Below are 23504 nucleotides of genomic sequence, written 5' to 3'. Positions count from 1 at the left end.
AATGTCACTGGTTAATCTGTTCTGTGCCTTACAATATTTAATATTAATGCACTATAATTCATTATTTATGTGTGATTCATCTGTAGATTTTATCCTTGCCTTCATAAGTTATCGTGTGTTATATATGTTATGTGCACTACTGTGCTTTACACCCTGGTTCGAAGAACCTTTGTCTCGTTTCTATATACATTATATAGTTATACATGTATGTAGTTAAATGACAATAAACTTCACTTGACTTGAATCTTCTATGATAACCATTGCTGAAAGTGGACATTAGTATTTTGATGTTCTTCTAAGCTGCTTCCCACTCTCCAACCTCCATATTCTGGAGTTCATCCATAGCCTGTAGGCTATAACCCAAATCATAGCAAGTCTGCATCAATTGTGCTTGAATAACTTGTATTAGCTCCCTATTTAGTGGTCATGATCCTAAATTATTCTATTCCTGTTTTTCAGTTCCTTTTCAAAATCTTAGCAAATTTCAAAATGAAGGTTTTAGATTTGATATTTTAGTTATTGTTCTGCAGTGGCTCAATTTGTGACATTCTCTTGTTCACTTGAAAAAAAAAACCCTTGTTGAACTGCATATTTTAAAAAAATTGTCTATACATCACTATGGAAAGTTGAAAATACAGTCATCTTTAAAACTACTAATGTGTAGGTCTGGGTAAACTTAATCACTGCTGGTATTGGATATTCATAGTCATAGTCATACTTTATTGATCCCGGGGGAAATTGGTTTTCGTTACAGTTGCACCATAAATAATAAATAGTAATATATAAATTATGCCAGTAAATTATGAAGTAAGTCCAGGACCAGCCTATTGGCTCAGGGTGTCTTACTTTTATTGGATAGGAGAATGCATTTTTACATATCTTAATTCTTTTTGTTTCAGATATACATCAAGGCACCCATCCATGCAATCTGAGACCATCCATTACAAGAGAGGAGTGAGCCAGCACTTCTCTCTACCTTCGTTTAAAATAGACTTCTCTGAGTGGAAGGAAGATGAGGTATAAATTCATTTATTTTCTTCCGTCATCAAATTCTTACTTTGCTTTTCTCCTGCAGTTTCCTTCTGAAGACAATAAGTCATTCTGGTGAAAGGTAAAATTAGGGAAAAGTTTTGGGAGTGAAGATGAGGGAGAGCAGGTATATGGCATCAGCTTGTGGAAAGATTGATATGGAAAGAAGGTTGAGTTGGAGACCAGAAGAGGTTTTGAGGGAAGCATCTGGGAATATACAGGTGCTGCTCAGCAGGTGGCATTTCTGCTGGTCATGGAATTTCACTGCATATGAGAGAAAGTAGCAGTATATTTTCTGTTTGGAGTGTGACTACAAAGTTCATTGATAGGGAGGAATGAGAAAAAACATAAATTGCTTCTCGTGAAAACAGTGTAGGCAACGTTTTGAATATTGACATCATTTTGTCTTGGCCCATGCTCAAAAGTCCTGGTAAGTAAAGGAACATAGATAACCGATTAAGTAACAAAATAGATTTGAGGAAAGTCAAGACACCAGATGGATTCCAGGAATCTTGACAGATTCGTTAGGTTTCAGAGAAGCTGCATACTGCTTCAGATTCGGTTCAGAAAACAAAGGTAACTCCTAGTTGCTTGATCAGCCATCTTCTAATGCCAAAGAAAATTTAAAAATGCAGATCCTGGAAATCTGACCAAACCATACCTGAAATGTTAATGTACTCCATCTTGATGCTGTATGACCTGTGGAGCATTTCTACCATTTTCTGTTTTAGTTTCAGATGTCCTTAGTACTTCTGCATTTACCTTTAATACAAAATAATGTGTTTTTAACCAAGATTCTGACTATCCATTCTGTTTTCTCGGCTATCTATACCTCTTCTTTATCCATCCATCCATTTGGCCATCTTCCAGCTGGCCATGGACAATTAACAATGACCAATTAACCTACCTACAAATTTTGGATGGTGGGTGGAAACCAGACCACCCGGCGAAAACACACAAATTCCATGGGAAAGAAGTGCCAACACTCCTTACAGAGTGGCGCCAGAAGTGAACTCCAAAGTCTGGAACATTCTGAGTTGTAATAACGTCGCTCTAACTGCTACGCTACCGTGGCACCCAGCTACGTTACTGTGGTGCCCACAGTGCTGAATCATACACTAGACCCTTCCCACCCTCATGCTGAACTTCTGTCATCCTCTGAGTTGCCTGTTTTTTTTCCTGAAATCTCATTCCTTGGTCTCTTCACTTATCCATTTTCCAACTCTGATGCTTTCCAAATTACTTGGTTGACAAATTGTTTCTGAAAATCTGCACCTTGTGTTTTAATTCCATGTTTGAATTTCTGTTAACAGACTGACTGTTTACAAAAGGAAATTACTATTATATTTTGTGATTGTAACTATTGCCTGCAGGCAGGGAATCAAGTAACATGTCTGTGGTGATAACACCAAACACTAAATCTTCACTAGAGTCTTAATCCCTGCACTTCCATTGTATCTGGAAACCTCTAACCTACATCCAGTCTTTGGCCTGTGTCTCAAGCTTAAAATATTATTAGCAGACATGATAATTATTTTTTGTTTTGGCTTGAGATTCTGATCATAACTTGTCTCCATGCCTAAATGATGTGCTTTACATCTGCAACATAACTCAAGTTCTTTCCTGGCCCCTTGGCTTAGATGTGTAACCTTCACATCGGCTATTTCCATATTCTCTTTGAGGCTTTCTCTTCTCCCGCCTTTGTAAATGTGGACTAGTTTGCCACCTGTTATTGTACTCTTGGCAAGCAACACCACCCTTTAACTTGCATTAGAGTCCCAATGTCACATTTAAAAATATCATCTTTCCTTCTGTTTAAATTATTTCGTATCTTCTAATCTCTTTGACTTTTACAACCATCCTCTCTCCCAATTTGAACTGAATAAATCTGTTCCTCCATTTCTCCTTCTGTCACTTATTTTCCTCCTCTGCTCAAAGTCAATTAAATTCAGCAAACATGCTGAAATGTCTGGAAATGTTATTCTAGATCAGGATATTTTATAAATGTCTATTGTTAAAATAGATAGTTGAGTGATTCAGGGCACAGAAGTGGTGTCAAATGGTTGGAAATAGCCATATGGGATTAGATTGATAGGACACCAGTTTGTGATCTCTTGGCAGAAAAAAAAGCAATTAGAAGTTAAAGGAGTGCTTATTTTTCCCCTGAAGAGTAATAACTTGGGTATCAATCTAATGGTTTGGTTTTGGATAGAGTTTATGGTGTTGTTCATAATACCAAGCTCAAATGTTAAATGCAACTTCCACCTTAAGTTGGAATGGGATAGTGCTGCAAAACAGTTTGCAATTAAGTACAAATGCAACCTTCTGTAGATTCTAGAAACCTGAAGTAACATATGCTTCAAATATTCAGCAGGTTAATCAGCAACTTTGTAAACAGGAAACAGCATTAATACTTTTTTTCAATGGACTTCAGCTGGGATTGAAGCAAAGTTATACACTCATGTTTTCTGTCAGCGTAGATATTGAAATATGCCATCCGAATGCTGTAGAATGATGCCAATCATGGGAAGTTCTTACTGTTAGAATTGTCATGCATCACGTGAAACCCCTGTCATGATGAAGGCAAAATGTGTAGCTTCATTTTTCATTTTCCAAAACCAGGCTTTTGTATTACTTGAGAGATCAGCCTGGTGAAATGCCAGAAGATGAGGTGAGGTAATTAGCTGCCAGTTTGTAGGAAGGGATGGGAAGTGCAATTGGATGGATTGGGACATGTACAAATAGAGTGGGGTGGCATTGCATGGTTAGGATGATGTAATGGAATTACTTGGAGGTGGTGAAAACCTGCAGGTTTATATATATTATCAGAGTTTGTTTTACTGTGAAATGGAGGGGCCAAGGATGTATGCAGCTGCTTCATTTGCAACCTCCAGATCTATGGTTAGTGAAGATTGTTGTTCTGTGGATGCTTAGTTACCAATGTCCCATGTCGTTGTGATCTAAGTTCACCTATAGTGCTCTGAAAGGATGGGGGTTGCATGGGACTGATGATGTCTTGTGCAGCCCTGATGTGGAAATTGTTGTTTGCAAGTGACTCCCAGCAGGATTTGCCTGGTTGAATTTTCTGAGTGATACAATACCAATTAGATATGTTCATAATCATGTTTCACTTCAAGAAGAAAATAGGGAGACAAGGAAAGAACAAAAATAATACCTCAAAGATTGCTGAATGGAGTTTAACTTAGTCAGATCTTACTGATGTCTTAGCAAACTGCCAGCTCGTGCGGTATTTATGTTGGTCGATATATTAGACCTCCTTCTCTGTCAGTGGACTTATCATCTGGGGCACTATCAATAACTTTTGAGGACCTGGATACTTTGTATATCTGGCACTTCAGCTTTATGATAGCCATAGCTAATGTGGGCACCATGGTAGGGTAGCGGTTAGTGTGACGCCATTAAGCCTCAGGGTTTCGGAATTCAGAATTCAGTTCCAACGTCATCTGTAAGGAGTTCGAATTGGGAGAGAAGATGGCTATGAAACTTTTTTTTCTCAGGCTGCTCCAGTTTGTCCCACAATACAAAGACTTACCAGTTAATAAGTTAATTGGTCATCTTAAATTGTCCCGTGATGAGGCTAGAATTAAATTGGTGGGTTGCTGGCGATGTGGCTTGACAGGCCTATTCTGTGCTGTATCTCTTAATAATAAGGTTTTCAGTCTGCCTCTTGATCAGCAATTGGTGATCTGAATTTGAAAATGATAAGTTTTGATTTGAGCATTTGTCTTTGTTGAGTTTATTTGTGTTAATTAATAGTAATTTAATGCCAGATTTTAAAAAAAATTAATTTTTCAAATATATTTTTAGCCCTGGTTTAAACAATATCAACTGTTTTTAAATCCAGTTATTATAGGGAATGACAAAAAAAAACTGATGCAGGGATAGTTCTGGAGCTTCAGATGTGTTACTTGAAGAAGGGTCTCGGCCCGAAACACCAACTGTTTATTCACTTCCATAGACACTGCCTGACCTACTGAGTTCCTTCAGCATTTTGTGTGTGTTGCTTTGGATTTTCAGCATTTGAGGATTTCTGATGTTTAAGATGTGTTACCTGGACAAGATAGTTGCAGAGACAAGCATTGAGGATTTTGATGGCCACGAGAGGACATGCAGCCACAGAACTCATTCATGGAGGCAGATGGAATACCATCCAATACATCTGTGACAAAGGAGATGATACAGGATAAAAGAGAAGAGGAAACAGAAGATCGATCCAAAGAAGATGTAAATGGCAGTAGCAAAATTGTTTCCAATGGTTGTCAGAACTAATGGTTACTGTAATTGTGCTATCAAACTGATGAGGTCAGTAGGCTATGAAGTGCCATATCAAAAGGTAATACTTTCTTGAGCTTTGTTGAGTCTTATTAAGCCTACTTGGAAGGTCGTGCATTCATCAAAGTGGGAGTAGGGCAGGTTTTAAGTGGAAAAGTGATCAAACTGGGATGTCATTTGTGTAGGCTACGTAATGATTGCATGATTTGTGTTTAATAAAACCGCTATAATCTATTTGGCAATTGTGTTGTTACATTACTGTCATTGAGATTGGTCTCTGCTGACCATGGATTGTATGATTGAAGAATCTATTTTAAAGGTAATCATACAGATTCACATTGTTTATACTTTTAAAAGTTCCCATAGTGACCAAGTTTATGGTTTCTGAATTTGCTTGTTATCTGAATTCCTTCAAAAAATACTATATGTTCTGTTCTTTCCAAAACTGAAATGAAAGCTTGGAGATTTCAAATCACTTGAATCATTAATTAATATTGAATGATAAAATATTTCTGGGTTTTACAGTATGCTTCATCATAGAGTAAGTTAATGCCATTCAATCAGGAAATAGTTTGTATGAATGCCAACATTACAGTATGCTTAACAGCCCTTTTGAGGCCATTATGTACTGGCTGGCTAAATATGCCTAGCCACTTATGGGACACCACTGAGATTACAGGAATTGTTTGAGGAAGCATCAGTGACTACTAATGTTTCATCTCAAATTAGTTTATAAATTGCATCATGATGTAAATATGATTCACTTAAATGTGACTGACAAGCCAAATTAGATATGCTGGATATTAAATGTTTTTATCTGATGAATTGACCAAAGTAGGACAATTTTTGTATGTTGCCAGGCAGGCTGAGAAATATTTTCCTTTTTGTAGTATGAAAATGTGATTTGGTTTCCCTAAAGAGAACTTTATTGGATCTTTCTTCAAGTATTTTTGAAAACGTTTTTCACTTTGCTAATATTTGCATTTCAAAAGCAGTCACTCCCAGACCTCTTTTCCCATGTGTCATGGTTTATATTATTAAGTGCCATTAAGAAGAAAGCATGGCAGCACCTCTACTTTCTTAGAAATTTGCGAAGATTTGGCATATCATCTAAAACTTTGACAAACTTCTATAGGTGTGTGCTGGAGAGTGGAGAGGTGACTGGTTGCATCATAGTCTGGTATGGAAAACCAATGCCGTTGTATGGGAAGGCCTACAAAAACTAGTGGATATGGCCCAACCGTCATCAGGTAAAGCCCTCTCACCACTGAGCATATCTACATGGAGTGCTATTACAGGAAAGCAGCATCCATCATCATGGGCCCCCACCATCCAGGCCATGTTCCCTTCTTGCTGTTGTCATCAGGAAGAAAGTGCAGGAGCCTCAATACCTGCACCATCAGTTTCAGGAACAGTTATTACCCTTCAACTATCAGGCTCTTGAACCAAAGGGAGATAACTTCACTGCCCCATCACTGAACTGCTCCACAACCTAAGGACTCACTTTCCAGGGCTGTTTATCTCATGTTATTGTTATTCATCTATCCAGTCATCCATCATTTGTAATTACCGGGTTTTCTGCATTATTTACTCATAAAATGTGGTCTGATCTCTATCTAAATCACAATAACAGAGAAACACAAATCTGCCTAAACAAATAACACAGACAATTGTATTTCTTCTCATCAATACTAAGTACACTGTTTAAACGATCACAGTCTAGGTTCAAAAAAGTATGTGAAACTCTGGAATAATGCCTTCTACAAAAGCTATTTGGAGCCAGGAGTTCCAGTCAATGAGATGAGATTGGAGATGTGGGATGTAGAGGTGCCCTGCCTGATTTAAAAGAAAGACACTCAAAGTCAGATTACTGACAGAACCTAGTCTTCTCAACAAAAATCTGTTTATATATGCCATGCCTCGATTTAAGCAACTTTCAGAAGACCTTAGAAGAAGAGTTGTAGAGATGCACAAAACTGGAAAGTCCACAGAGGTATTTCTAAAGACCTGAGTGTTCACCAGTTAACAGTAAGTGAAGTTATCTGGAAATTCTTGGTGATTTATATGGTGGATATGGTGGAAATATGGTGGAAATTCAGTACTGTTGCTACTGTCCCTAGGGGTGGGCATCTTGCAAAGATCAGTCTTAAGAGCACAACATGCAATGCTGAAGAAAGTTAGAAAGAGCCCAAGGGAACAGCAAAGGACCTGCAGAAATCTCTAGAACTTGCTAAAGTCTCTGTTCATGTGTCCGCTATAAGAAAAACATTGAACAAGAATGGTGTTCATGGAAGGACACCACGGACAAAACCACTACTCTCCAAAAAAAAAATTACTCATGTCTCAAGTTTGCAAAAGACCATCTGGATGTCCCACAACACTTCTGGGACAATGTCCTGTGGACAGATGAGACAAAAGTTGAACTTTTTGGCAGAAATGCACACCGCTTTGTTTGGAAGAATAAAAGTACTGCACACCAACACCAAAACCTCGTCCCAACTGTGAAGCATGGTTGAAGGGGCATCATAGTTTGGGGTTGCTTTGCTGCCTCAGGGTCTGGAGAACTTGCAATTGTTGAGGGAATAATGAATTCAAAATAGTTTCAAGACATTCTACAGGAGAATATCAGGGTAGCGGTCTATCACCTGAAGCTTAATAGAAGTTGGATGATGCAACAAGACAATGATCCGAAACAAGAGTAAATCAACTGCAGAATGGTTTAAAAAGAAGAAAATTCTGATTTTGGAATGGCCAAGTCAGAGTCCAGACCTTAACCCAGTTGAGATGCTGTGAAGTCTGATCAGCTACAGAAAATGTTTGGTGGAGGGTATTGCTGCTAAAGGATGTTCTACCAATTATTAAATAAAAGGGTTCACAGACTTTTCCAGCCTGGACTGTGAATGATGAAACAATGTGTTCAATAAAGACATGAAATATGCAATTGTTTCTATGTTAGTTTAGGCTGATTGTGTTTGTCTATTGTTGTGACTTAGATGAAGATCAGACCACATTTCATGAGTAATTAATGCAGAAAACCAGGTAATTGCAAAGGGTTCACTAACTTTTTCTTGAAACTGTATCTATCTTTTTTCTTTGTTTTTCTCTTTGTATATGTACAGTTTGTTGTCTTTTGCACAGTCATTGTCCACCCTGTTAGTTGGGTCTTTCATTGATTCTGTAATGGTTATTGGATTTGTTGAGTACGCCTGCAACAAAACAAATCTCGGGGTTGTATATGGTGACATATATATACTTGGATAATAAACTTACTTTGAACTTTGAGCTTTAATACTGGGGGAATCTTGTTTGACAAAATAATCTGAAGCTGTTGTTACCCGTTTGAAAATCTTATTTATGTTCCTTCATGTTGTCCCTTCACTATCAGCAGAAGAGTTTTCGTTGTTAAACATACAAACATTGACATGTCAATGCTTATAAAAGCAATAAACTTGATTTTTTTTTCATTTCTTCATTAAAACAGTTAGGAATTTCCAACAGATTTTTATTTCAGGGCAGAAGTTGTTGGTCTTAAAACTGCTTAGTTTAACATAAGTAATATAAATGTGAATTTTGTGTACTGTAACTGGATTGCTAAAGCATATGGATACCAAAATGGGATAATATGATCTTCTAGAATGAAAGTGATTGGTTAAAAAATTTAATTAGATGAGATTTGCAACTGTCTTTCCTTGTTAGTTTATCAAGGTTGAATGTTGTCTGTGGTTCAGATGATATATTGTTCTGCTGAAATAAAAAGAAAGCAAGCAGATGCAAACAATAATAAAAAAGCTTAATGGAATGGTAACTCAGAGTGAAGCTAAAGTTCCAGCTAATTCTGGTCAGACCACATTGTGTTCTGTTTCGGAAACATAAGAAGTATGGCTGGGGAAGTCCGGAACAAGAGAGATTAATTAAAGAAAATATATGTAATTCCATCCCAGCCTGCTTCCTATAGGAGCTTTATTCAATTCATCTTGTTCTTATACCTTTGCTTTCTTTCCCTTCCAGAACCACAATGAGAATTCATTGATCATCTAGGATACTCACCAAGTAATGGCAGTACGTTTAGATCAATGTTCAAAGTAAATTTATAATCATGTATGTCACCATATGCAACCCTGTGATTAATTTCCTTGCAGGCATACTCAATAAATCCATAATAAGATAATAGCCATAATAGAATCAATGAAAGGCCACACCAACCTGGGCATTCACCAATGTGCCAAAGCAGCAAGTCGTACAAATACAAAATAAAGAAATAATAATAATAAATAAATAAGCAATAAATATCGAGAACATGAGATGAAGAGATGTAAGGATGTTGGAGCATTAAGTGAGATACAGAGGTGTTGCTGGTATTTGATAGTGGTTGTTGTGATTGTGAATTTGGACTTGATGGTGTTTGTAGCATCAGTGGTAAGGGTTCTCCATGTGAATTCTCCTGTATGAATGATAACAAAGCCTTGAAGATAAGTGGAAATCTGGATTGCTCTCTTCTTCATTTGATAAAGCTCTTTGTAGCAAAATACAGCATTTTATGTCATGTAGCCTGACTTAATGATATACTTCATAACCATCTTCTGTGAAGATGACTGTTGTATTTTTAGATAGCAGAAGGTGACTTACAAAAGTCTTTTCATGCTGAGTAACACTTCAATAACTTCTTGTTCCTTTCATGATTTCTGTTGCTGGAGGTCTGACAGGTTTGTGTATGTAATCTGACGAAAGAATTCCAATAACTCCTCCATTCTGGTTACCTCATCAAACCCAGCCTTATCTGTTGACTAATAGAGTTTTCAAGTTCATAAGACCACACAAATTCCACCATGATTTTTTCTATACCCCACTTGTTATATCGGATATACTTTCTCGGGGCTCTCGCGTAGGCTATGGCGTTCTGAACTTCGTACCTCTGACATATTTTGAAAATATCATTACTTTTAAAATACATGCTTCGTTACATGCTGCAGTCTGTAAAACCATATTGTTATTGGTCAAGATATCTTAATTAGCTTGACAACAGCCAGATAATGTCTTGTGGTGTCCAGGAAAATCAATAATGAGCTTTGATGTCCAGGTTATTCCTTATGTAATATTGTTCAATGAGGGAGGAGTGAAATTATATGATACTAGTATTCGAATTTACCTTGTCTTATATTCTCTGAATGGTAGGCTGACAGAAGTTTAAGCTAACAATCACTCTCATTTACTTAGAGGAAAAGAACAAAGCGATCTCTGGCTTACTTGAGCAGTTTTGCATTACATGCAATGAGTGTACTTAGGACACCTCATTTATGTTCAATGCCTTTAGGAGAGTAGCCACTTCCTGCGATGCTTCTTCAATCACTTGGGGAAATTTCTTTACTGGCACAAAATTGTATTTTGTGGAAGAAGAATATTATGCAAGTTTGCATATACCTTGAAACACTCATAGCATTTGTGGTTGGCCTTGAACATACTGGCACTTGAAGAGCCATTATCTTTCCTAGATTCGCTCATGGCTTTTATTTTCCTGGATCATCATCAAACTCTGGCACATACTATTGATTCTGATCTTCTGAATTCCAAAACATGCTCATGCGAAATATTTAACTATGCTAGTAATTGTAGTATTTTATATAGTATATCACAAGTGCTAGAAATTATTAAATGGAAGTGGATTATCAATAATACTAGGATTAATTACAATCATTAGGATAGCATTTTGTTTGAATGAAAGTCCATCTGCATTGTACAAAAGTCTGGTCAAAAAGAGTGAACAGTGACCAGTGTATTTCATAGAACATATTTCCAAGTTACTTTCTAAAAAGTAAGTTCTAATAAGAAGTTTAAAAATGAATCTTACCATTTACCTATTTAGATCACTAAATAACAGGTGATGAATATTTGTATTTATTATCATTTTACAGTGCCTTTTGACCTTCTATTGTCTCTCCCAAATTTCAGCATCTAGGAAATAACTTTTTCCCATTAACATTGTGAAATTTATTGATACTTATTGCAAATAATTATCCATGAAACTTTTCTATGAGAAGAAGAATTCATCACATGTTCTCTTGATGTGTTCTACTACTTGATTAGTTTGTGACTGATGTACGGGGGGGGTGGGGGGACATGTACACTTTGACTACTTTTGGCTACTGCTGATCAATATGCCTTGGGGTTCTTAGCCCAGAAGTCTGTTGACTTGTCTGAAAATTTCTGTTAATATACTATCATGCTCTTTTGGAGAAAAATACTTTGCTGACTACTAAATTATTCCTCATTGCCCCTTGGTGTAATAAAAATAGAAAACATGAGAAATACTTAGCAGATCAGGCAGCATCTGTGGGGAGAGAAACTGAATTAAGACCTCAAATCATTATCCTTTTTATTAGAATTGGAAAATTCTATGAAAATAACTTTTATAAGTGAGGTAAAATTAACTTTTAAAGAGCAGAAAAATGGAGAAGGAGAGGGGAATGAAAAGAGATGTGCTGCAGGGTGGAAGGCATGACACACATATCAAGAGGCTGACTGCAAGACAAAAAGGGATGGTAATGATACAACAAAGGTAGTGACGATGTGCGATCTGGAAAAACAGAATCATCAGCTGAAATAGTTGAACTGTTTGTGTTAAATGTAGTAGGATGCTATTTGTCTCTTGAAAAGATCAACTGTTGTTCCTCAAGATTACATGAAGTTTACTGGAGCAGTGGAGACATGGAAAGGGAGTGAAGTGGGATGAAGGATAAAAGTGTTAGACGAGTGGAAACTTGGAATCAAATCAAATCAAGCTTAATTATCATTCAAGCATACATGGATACAGCTGAAAGAAAGTGTTCTCCTGTGGCCAAAGTGCAAAACATACACAACACATTCAAAATAGCAAGGAAAAAAGCATAGTCACACAAAAATCACGTATATAGTCCAAGACCCTGAGCGACGTGTCTCGCAAATTAATGGTACAGTTCCTTGCAATCCAGCCTCTCATTCCATTGATTGAACACCAGAGGGCAGCAGTGATGGGAGAGGCCAGTCCCCAGCCGAGCACAGATACCACCTCTGGCATCTTCTCACCTGGACTGCAGCACCAGGCAAGCCAGCAGCTTTAGGCCTAGTCCTTGCTACTACTGAGGCTTTGCAGCTCTGCCTGTCTCTTCATCAAACAATGGAAGAAGTCCCTGCGGCATCTTACATTATCAAAGTCCAACAGGGTCTTGCGATCACAAGAGAAACGTCCAAGACAATTACCCACAGTTACACTGCACACCCCCTTAGCATGAACAGTGAACAATTTCTCCTTTGTATTTATATTTAATGATGCACATCAGTCTCTCTAAAAATCACAAGAATTGGTCACATTCACTTTGGAATGTTTTTCTGTTCAATTAGATAATGGTTGATATGCATTTCAATTTCATTTAGCTACTGCTAATCAATATCCCCTGAAGCCTTTGTCCTTCCCCAGAAATTTAATGCTTCATCCAGAAAATTCCTCCTTAATTATTCAAGTTATTTTGCAGAAGAAATTTCCACTAACCAAGCCATTTTAGATATAATCATGATTATTGAGAAAGGATTAATTAAATGCATAGAAAAATGTGAATGACAAACTTACAGTAGCTTGGAACTAGAGACTTACAACTATACATTGTTCTCTATGTTTGAGTTTGTGGCATAAATCTTCTGAAATTACTTAGGTTCAGGAAAAATCCCATAATATGGAAAAGCAGCAAATATTTTAATCTTATTTAAACCAAAAAAAGGGAGAAAACTGGGAAGAAACAGTTCATTTAACAGTAATTACTGGGGAGGTGTTGAAGTATGTAATAGAGAAATGATAGCAACAAATAACATTTGCAGTATGTATCCTGCGAGGTAGATGAGGAGCTGGTATTGAAATACAGTGGATTCCAGTTAATTGGGCTATCTAGTAATGGGGGCAGCCAATTATTTGGGATAACTCTTAAAGAACAATAACTAATTGAGAAAATAGCTGAGATTCCCTTCATTTATTTGGCACATTATGCAGCTTAACTTGGACAGGAGGCTATTGCTGAACAGTTGCTAACTAGTGTCAGTAACATGCACTTGTGTGGCTGTTAGATGCTACATCATGCTTGGAGCAAATAGTTTTTAAATTGCATCAGTTTTGTATTAAAAAAGCAGTGATTTTTGTCATTGATAGTTGGTGAGAACTGAGCAGTATGACAATTCAGAATGGTTTCAAACATTCAGGCTTGGAGATGTCAAAACAACTGGGAGTGAAAATGAACAATTTCGCAACTTAACAAGTTAGGATCTATGAAGAATATGAAGGTATTGACAATAATCTTGAATGTTGCAATGAAGATAAAGACTTGGAGGATGCAGTGGTCAAAAGTATTGTATGAAGGTAGTCCATTGGCTGTGCTGATTTTTTTCATTTACTGTCAATCAAAATTACACATCAGTGTACACTGAATGAATTCCTCCATCGATAACTATTAGAAACTAGTACGCAGTTTTTATAGTACTGTAATAGTATTGGTAGTGTTCTTATTGTTCTGCAATTCATTTAAATACATAATTTGTTACTCATTTAAAAGGCAATTTGTCTTTTTTATACATTTTCAACTATTTCCATCAAAGTTCAGTTATTTAAATGGAAACATATGCAAGTATGTTTACATACATACATAGAAACAAAAACACAAGTACTGGGGTGCTGAACAATGGCAGCAAGTGCTCTGGACTGATGAGTCAAAAATTGATATTTTTGGCTCAAGTCAGAGGCACTTTGGCTGTAGAAGGGCTGGAGAGTGTGACATGGGTGACTGTGCAGCCAACAGTGAAGCATGACGGAGATCCCCTGCAGGTTTGAGTCTGCACTTCTGAAAATGGAGTTGGTGATCTGATCATAATTAATGGAATTTCCACTGCTGAGAAGTACAAGCAGATTCTCGTCAATCATGCAGTACCAACAGGGTGGCATCAGATTGGTTCCAGCTTTATTCTGTAGCAGGTCAACGACCCCAAAAACACAACCAAGGTCATAAACAACTACCTGCATCAAAAAGAAGAACATGAAGTTCTGTATCAGATGGTATGGCTTCCACACAGTTCTGTTCTCAACATTATCGAGGCTGTCTGGGGTTACCTGGAGAAACAGAAACAAGTGAGGCAGCCAAAGTCTACAGAAGAACTGTGACAAGTTCTCTAAGATGCTTGGAATGACCTACTAACTCATCTTATAAAACTGCACGGATATTCTGCAGGGAACGCTCATGGAGTGAGGTTGTCTCTGGCTTCGCTCCATTCCCGTTATCCTTTTTAACCTATGATCTCCTTGATCTAGTTAATTTTATTCACACCAGAAGATATATTCTATATTACTGATTCATTGATTTTACTGAATTCTTCGTAAATTGCAACTCTGGAGTTTAAAGAAATGAGTACGAGATCCAAAGCCAAAGACAGGAAAGACTCCGATGGGAACAGAGGAAAAAAGAAAGGTGATTCCAAACAAACCAAGTCAACTTACGAGGTTATAATGAAGTGTCTGGAGGAAAAGCTCGAGGAACATCGGCAAAAATTATCCGAAAGTTTATCTGCTGAACTTGAACAACATCGCCAAAGTCTTAATGAAGACTTAAAATCAATCACGGAATCTTTGAAATCTCTGGATTGTGAAGTTCAAAAATATGGAGGTAAAATTCCTGAACTGGATACTAAGTCTCAGAAGACGGATTCAAAAGTTGAGAACTTAGAAAAGAAATTAGCTTCGACTACTAAGCAACTGCAACACCTTCAATCCAAAGTTATCGATCTTGAAAATCGATCGAGAAGACAAAACTTGCGCTTAATTGGCATACCCAAGGATGTTGAGACTGGAGACCCTGCAGTATTCTTTGCTCAACTTTTAAAGGATACGTTCAGTTCAGTTTTTCCCAATGACCCTCCATTACTTGATTGTGCCCATCGTATACCGTGGATAAAGTCAGCATCGGCTGTATCCAAACCGAGACCAGTTATTCTTCGTTTCCATTATGTCAATGTTAAAGAACAGCTTCTCCAGACTGCTCGTCGACAAGGGATGATCAAGTATCGCCAGCACTCCTTCAGGATAGTTCAAGATTATAGTCCCAAAGTGATGAAGGAGCGACTGACTTTTAAACCTCTAATGTCGGAATGTTATCAAAAAAATCTTAAACCGGCACTTTTGTATCCTGCTCGCCTCAGAATTTCTTTTTCTGATGCATCTCGTCGTGTCTTCCATTCCATAACTGACGCTCGAAGCTTTTTGGATGACAACTACCCATCTGACACAGATACCCTTCTTTAATTAATGTCCAGTGCTTTCTGCACCAGCTTTTTTTTTCTGGTGTTTTTCTTAAAACAAACCTTCTACCACCGTACGATGAAGGTTTTTTATAAGCTCAAAACTTGTGTTTTGTGCTTACTACTATAGTTATTACTCTATAACCTATATAGAATACTTATTTCTTGTCAATAACATCATTTTCCTTTAGTTAATTCTTTCTTTAACTTTTTGTTTTTTGTTATTATTACTAATGATTTGATCTGACGATCATTTTTAGTTGTATGATTTTTATTTTTGGTTTCCGTATAATTAAAATGGCGATCTGTCTTTCATTTTGCATAATCTCTTTTGTTCTTTTTGGGACGCCATATTTCTATGTTTCTTCTCCCCATGATCCCTTTTTCTTTCTGGAAGTGATATTTTACTTATTTATAATTAACTAATCATACGTATTGATACTAACTTTTTTTTTATTTATATATTTTAGTAATTATACTATGTAGATTATTTTACTATAGTGTTTATTTTTTAACTATATTAGTTTTCGGGGGATCATCTATATAACATATATCTTTGGAGTTGCCTCCTGCAGAAATGGGGTTAGAGTTACTATTAGTTAGTGCTTTCTTCAGCCTTCCCTGGCTTAGTTCGGGGGTCTTGGGGTTGGTGGGTGGGGTAGTCTCTTTCTTTTTTAATTTTTTCTATTGGGCTGATTTAGAACTACGAAGATGTCCGCAGTGTTGAGATTTCCAGTTCCTCTCTGATCATGTATTCCTCTTCCGATTTCATGAGTTTACATTATGGTTCACATTATTAATTTTGTCTCTTGGAATACAAACGGTTTAAACCATCCAATTAAACGGAAAAAGATTTTCAAAGTATTTCAAAGACTGAATGCTCATATTATTTTTGCTGAAGAAACTCATGTAAGGAAAGAGGATAATCAATGCTTCTTTAAGTTTTGGAAAAAATAACAATACCATTCAAATGCTCAAGCCAAAATTAAGGGCGTTTCAATTTTTATAGATCCCTCAATTACATTTAGTCATCAAGACATTATCTCAGATCCTAATGGCAGATTTTTGTTAATCACCGGGGTACTTTTTAATAAAAAGGTTGCTATGGTTAATGTTTATGCTCCGAATGTGGATTATCCTGAATTTTTTAAACACCTATTCACTTCCTTTCCTAACTTAAACGAGTATATGCTGATAATGGGTGGTGATTTTAACTTATGTTTGAATACCATGTTGGACAGATCCATAGGTAGTCCGGCTTTACCGAATAAGTCAGCTACTCATATTAACTCTTTTATGTTTGATTCTGGGATTTCAGAAATTTGGAGATTTCTACATCCAAACGACAAAGAATTCTCTTTTTTTTCACATGTTCATCGTTCTTATTCCCGAACTGACTATTTTTTTATTGACTCTCGATTAATCCCATCTGTAGTTGATTGTAATTACGACATTATCGCCATTTCAGATCATGCTCCAATGAAACTTTCTATCAAGTTAATGGATACTTCTTCTACTAATAGACAATGGCGATTTAACCCTATTTTACTTCAAGACTCGGACTTTGTCAAGTTTATAAAGGATCAGATTGATTTCTTCTTTTCAGCTAATACTATGGAAGAAGTTTCCAGTGGAACTGTTTGGGACACTTTTAAAGCTTATATCTGTGGTCCAATTATTTCCTATTCGGCTGGTTTGAAAAGACGTGTTAACAATGAAATACTTTTGTTGGTTGATAAAATTAAAGAAATCGATAAAAAGTATGCTATTTCTCCCAGTAAGGAACTATACAAACACAGAGTTGAACTTCAAGTGGAACATAGCTTATTATTAACATCCTCGGTCGAAAATCAATTAATAAGAACTAGAAGTGGTTTTTATGTTCATAGTGATAAATCGGGTAAATTATTAGCTAATCAATTGAAATTTGATTTGGTTAAACGTCAAATTACTAAGATTCGTAAATACGATGATACCTTCACAGTTGATCATGTTAGGATAAACAAAACCTTGCAAGAATTTTATACCTCTCTATATGACGTGGATTTTCCTCATGATTCCAATTTCACGCATGATGTTTTAGGTAAGTTGAATTTCCCGAAATTATCACCCGAAGATTGTTTATCATTAGAAACTCCCATTACAGAGGAAGAAATAATAACCGCAATCTCATCATTGAATTCTGGTAAAGCACCCGGTCCGGACGGGTTTACAGTGGAACTTAAAAAATTTTTTTCCTCCATTCTCTCTCCAAGGTTGTCTAGAATATTCAAAGAAGCAATCAGTTTAGGTAAATTACCACAATCGTTTTACGAAGCTGCTATTTCCTTAATCCTTAAAAAGAATAAAGATCCTACTGATTGTGCATCATACAGACCGATATCTCTTTTGAATGTAGATTCAAAAATTTTTTCAAAAATTCTAGCAACCAGGTTAGAGAAGGTATTACCTCAAATTATATCTATGGATCAAACCGGATTTATTAAAAATCGTTATTCATCCTTTAATATTAGGATGTTAATGAATATTGTTTATACTCCCTCACTTACTACCCCGGAATGTATTATCTCACTAGATGCTGAGAAAGCCTTTGACAGAGTCAAATGGCCTTATTTATTTAATGTTCTTGAGATATTTAATCTTAGTCTGACATTTATATCTTGGATTAAATTGTTATATTACTCCCCGGTAGCCTCGGTTTGTACTAATAATCATAGATCTCCTTTTTTTTGTCTTTTTCGTGGTACTAGGCAAGGATGTCCTCTTAGTTCTTTACTTTTCAATATCGCCCTTGAACCTTTAGCAATTGCTATCCGTGACTCGCCCAATATTTTTGGTATTACCCGTGGAAACGAAACACATAAATTATCACTATATGCAGATGATTTGTTATTATACATCTCCAATCCGGAGAAGTCAATTCCTGCTATTCTAGGGTTGTTGGCTCAATTTAGTAACTTTTCTGGTTACAAATTAAATCTTAATAAGGGTGAATTATTCCCCCTAAATAAGCAGGTACCTATTTATGGACGTTTACCATTTAAATTGGTTACTGATTCATTTATATATTTAGGGATAACAATTACGAAAAAGTATAAAGATTTATTTAAAGCTAATTTTTTTCCTTTACTTGATCAGATTAAACTTTTGTTTACCAAACGGTCGCCAATCTCTTTGTCTTTGATTGGTCGGATTAATGCTATTAAGATGATCATTTTGCCCAAATTTTTATATGTATTTCAATCAGTTCCAATTTTTATCCCAAAATCTTTTTTCGATAACGTAGACTCAAAAATTTCCTCATATATATGGTAGAATAAAAATCCTAGGTTGGTAAAAGGTATTTACAGAAACCTAAAAAGGAGGGGGGGCTTGCCCTCCCGAATTTCAGATTCTATTATTGGGCAATTAATATTCGATATTTAAAATTTTGGTTACGAGATTTGGATGTATCTTTAAATCCACAGTGGGTAAATCTTGAATGTAATTCATTACAAGCGTTTTCCTTGGGTTCGGTTTTAGGAACTTCGCTTCCTTTTACTTCTTCCAAATTGTATAAACAAATGAATAATCCAATAGTTAAGCATACTTTACGTATATGGTTTCAATTTCGAAGATTTTTTGGGTTTAATCAATTTATTTTAGCAAGTCCTATTATATCTAATTTCCTTTTTCAACCTTCCACTATGGATCAAGCTTACTTTGATTGGAAAACCAAAGGTATAATACGTTTTCGTGATTTATTTTTGGATAATTGTTTCATGTCTTTTGATCAACTTTCTAATAAATTTAACTTACCCAGATCTCACTTTTTTAGATATCTATAGATTAGAAACTTTTTAATTACTGTTTCTCCTAATTTTCCAAACCCATATCCAATGGACACTTTGGAAAAAATTTTAGATTTAAATCTCTCTCAGAAAAGTGTTGTAGCAATTATATATAATATAATTATGAATTTATGTCCTGATGTTTCCAATAAAATTAAAGCTGACTGGAAAAGTGAACTTAACATTATTTTACCGATTGAAAAATGGGAAAAAATTCTTCAATTGGTTAATTTATCCTCTATATGTGCTAAACATGTGTTGATGCAGTTTAAAGTAGTACACAGGGCTCATATGTCTAAAGATAAACTATCTTGTTATTATTCTTATATAAATCCTATATGTGATAGATGTCAATCCGAGATAGCTTCTTTAACTCACATGTTTTGGTCATGTCCTTTGTTGGAAAATTATTGGAAAGACATTTTTGACACTATTTCAACGGTTTTGAATATAGACTTACAACCTCATCCAATTACTGCTATCTTTGGATTACCAATGATAGATTCAAATTATCTAACCTCTTCAGCACGTAGGATGATTGCATTTCTTACTCTAATGCCTAGAAGATCAATTTTGTTGAATTGGAAAGAGATTAACCCTCCTACGGTATTTCATTGGTTTTCACAAACTATGGTATGTTTGAATTTGGAAAAAATTAGAAGTGTGGTTTATGACCCTTCCATTAGATTTGAAAAAACTTGGAGGCCATTCATTCAGCATTTTCATTTGATGTAATTTGACCATTTCCAAACTTGTTTTATTTCTCTGTACTGTTGGTTGAGAGGAATGGAGTCGTCGACACTAAGGTTTTCTTCTTTCCTATTTTCAAGTTGTTAGTATTGCCCAAGTCTTTTAGTTTAGTTGACTAGTTCTGTTTAGTTTAGTTTTTTTTGGGGATGGGGTTTGTTTTTTTTTCTTTTTCTTTTCTTTTTCATGATTTTTCTTCAGTTTTTTTTTGCTTTGTATTATTCATTATTATTCTGCACGATTGGGAGCTTTGTTAATTTTTACTATTTGGTTTTACAATTACTCATTTTAAATGTAACAATGTATCTCCTACTACTTGTATTTTTGCTTTATATTTTCATTCTATGAAATTAATAAAAAGATTGAAAAAGAAAGAATAAAACTGCACAACAATGTACCTAAGAAAGTTGATGCAGTTTTAAACGCAAAGGGTGGTCACACCAAATATTGATTTGATTTAGTTTTTTTTTACTGTTTACTCTTCTTTACAGCAATTTTTTTGATATTTAGAATCTTTTCGTTTTATCGTTTTTGAAAACCTCTTTGCTTCACAAAAGTAGACGGATTACTTTTCATTACTTTTATGTTGATATACTAATTCCTAGCTCTAGACCTAGACCTAGGAGTAGCTGTTTATGAGCCATGTTAATATAGTGTATCTGTTTGGTTTTGATACAGAAGTTCATAGGAGAGTAAGCTGTGAGGAAAGACACATTCTACGAAGTAATATTGCTAATTTTAGAATAAATAAGAAGATAGTAGATGGAGCACGTTGGTGACAGATGTATTTGATTGGATGATCAGTAAAGCAGAATGATACTTAAATGTTTGAATTTCTGCCCTCTTCCTTTCCATTCCTGATGAAGGGTCTTAGCCTGAAATGTCAACTATCTATTTCCTTCTGTAGATACTGCCTGATTTGCTGCGTTTTTCCGACATTTTGTCTTGTTTTGCTCAAGGTTCAAGCATCAGCAGAATCTCTTGTGTTTCTTAAATGATGCTAGATTTTTATCTGATTGTACAGCAAACAAAGTTAACATGTGGGTAGTCCATGGCCGCCTCCACTGCTGTGGTGAGGCCAATCTTTCTAATTCTAATTCTATGTTTAGAAGAGTAAGAGTTGATTTGAATGAAACAAAAAATTCTGAGGACACCTGATAGGCCAGGTGCTATGTGGTGTGAGAGTCCAGAACTACACTACATAATATCAGGGTAAAGGATTGCCTATTTAAGAATAGGTTGAAGTTGAACTACTTCTTCAAGAAATGGGAATGGTGAAAATAGTTAAATATAGTCATATTTAAGATACAGTTTTGGTTAGTGGCCTTTACTAGACGTTTTAGGGAAAGTGGAGTTCAAGCCAAAGGTCAGAATAGTCATAATCTTTCAGAATGATGGAGCAGACATTACAGGCTTTGTGGTCTAATTTACATACTTGTAAGTTATTTACTGCAGAGTTCAATCTATGTGGTATTTCATTGTTTCAGATTTTATTTTGTTGCTTGTGTGAAGAAATACTGCTGTAGGGTGGAAATTAATAAATTTGCTGTTGTAGATAGTGTAGAGGATTGTCAAAGATTGCAGAGAGACATTGATAGGATGCAGGAGTGGGCTGAGAAGTGGCAGATGGAGTTCAACCTGGAGAAGTGTGAGGTGGTACACTTTGAAAGGACAAACTCCAAGGCAGAGTACAAAGTAAATGGCAGGATACTTGGTAGTGTGGAGGAGCAGAGGGATCTCGAGGTACATGTCCACAGATCCCTGAAAGTTGCCTCACAGGTGGATAGGGTAGTTAAGAAAGCTTATGGGGTGTTAGCTTTCATAAGTCGAGGGATAGAGTTTAAGAGTCGCGATGTAATGATGCAGTTCTATAAAACTCTGGTTAGGCCACACTTGGAGTACTGTGTCCAGTTCTGGTCACCTCACTATAGGAAGGATGTGGAAGCATTGGAAAGGGTACAGAGGAGATTTACCAGGATGCTGCCTGGTTTAGAAAGTATGCATTATGATCAGGGATTAAGGGAGCTAGGGCTTTACTCTTTGGAGAGAAGGAGGATGAGAGGAGACATGATAGAGGTGTACAAGATAATAAGAGGAATAGATAGAGTGGATAGCCAGCGCCTCTTCCCCAGGGCACCACTGCTCAATACAAGAGGACATGGCTTTAAGGTAAGGGGTGGGAAGTTCAAGGGGGATATTAGAGGAAGGTTTTTTACTCAGAGAGTGGTTCGTGCGTGGAATGCATTGCCTGAGTCAGTCGTGGAGGCAGATACACTAGTGAAGTTTAAGGGACTACTAGACAGGTATATGGAGGAATTTAAGGTGGGGGCTTATATGGGAGGCAGAGTTTGAGGGTCGGCACAACATTGTGGGCGGAAGGGCCTGTACTGTGCTGCACTATTCTATGTTCTCTGTTCTAAACTAATTCTACGTTTGGATTCTCAAAAATTTTGAATTGCATCTTTGCTTGAATGTTGTATGTTTTGTGGTTCTAATCTTGGGAAGAATTATAGTCCTGTTTATTTTGTACTCGCAGCTCTGTGATTGAACATTTTGTTTATATAATTTGTTGAAAGAATTGTATTCAATTAAAAATGGAGCAAGATGTAAAGATATACATATCTTAATATTAAATGTGATGTTTTAAACTTTTAGTATTTTACTCTGAAAAAATTGAAGATTGCTGATATTTTGAATGCTTGTGATCTTTAGGTTCTTGACATTCAGTAATTATGGCAATCATATCTATTCACAAAAGTATTTCTGAATAAGTTCCATGGATCTCAGTGCTTTTAAAAGGTAGAAGGCAATTCTTGTTCATGAGTAATAGGCAAAAATATATCTAAAAAATCTTTCATGTTATGTGGTCTTCTAAAGACCTGTCAATTACAGATTGCAATTTTGTCGTCTTAGTTTTTATAATCTTAGTTGGTTTCTTAAGGTCGTTATAGCATGGGTGAGCGGGGGATAAGCTTCCACTGGTGCCTTAATACTAGTCAATTCAGGCAGATGGGGTCATCAGCCGTGTTTAGCAGCTCATCTAGGAGAAAGAAAACTCTGATCTCAAACCTCCACTATCTTGTGGCTATTCCGACTTATGGGGAAGGCTTCAGTAGTAAACCCCAAGTAATGATCTGGAGCTGGAGTCCCTAAGGCAGTTCAACACTGACTGGCAACTCCAATAATGTCGTAGTGAAAACTGTGAAGAGGAGTAGCTGCTATATTGGCAACAGCTTGCTCTCCATATTGTACGCCATGGCTTGCATATCACATAGACAGCTAGGACGCAGCGTCCATGGTCGA

The 23504-nt window shown here is 36.2% G+C and overlaps 1 protein-coding gene across 6 annotated transcripts in view; it reads left to right on the top strand.

Annotated features, from left to right (window-relative positions):
* LOC140202951 (E3 ubiquitin-protein ligase MGRN1-like) overlaps positions 1-23504 on the top strand; it is a 187120-nt gene that overhangs the window by 86699 nt on the left and 76917 nt on the right. For all 6 annotated transcript variants that reach the window (XM_072268582.1, XM_072268586.1, XM_072268585.1 and 3 more), the window contains exon 5: positions 900-1017. In XM_072268582.1, coding sequence (XP_072124683.1) covers positions 900-1017 — 118 coding nt within the window. The remainder of the gene's footprint in view (positions 1-899; positions 1018-23504) is intronic.

The sequence above is a fragment of the Mobula birostris genome, chromosome 9, assembly GCF_030028105.1.
Source record: "Mobula birostris isolate sMobBir1 chromosome 9, sMobBir1.hap1, whole genome shotgun sequence".
Taxonomy (NCBI): domain Eukaryota; kingdom Metazoa; phylum Chordata; class Chondrichthyes; order Myliobatiformes; family Myliobatidae; genus Mobula; species Mobula birostris.
This window is presented reverse-complemented; position numbering and strand designations above follow the sequence as displayed.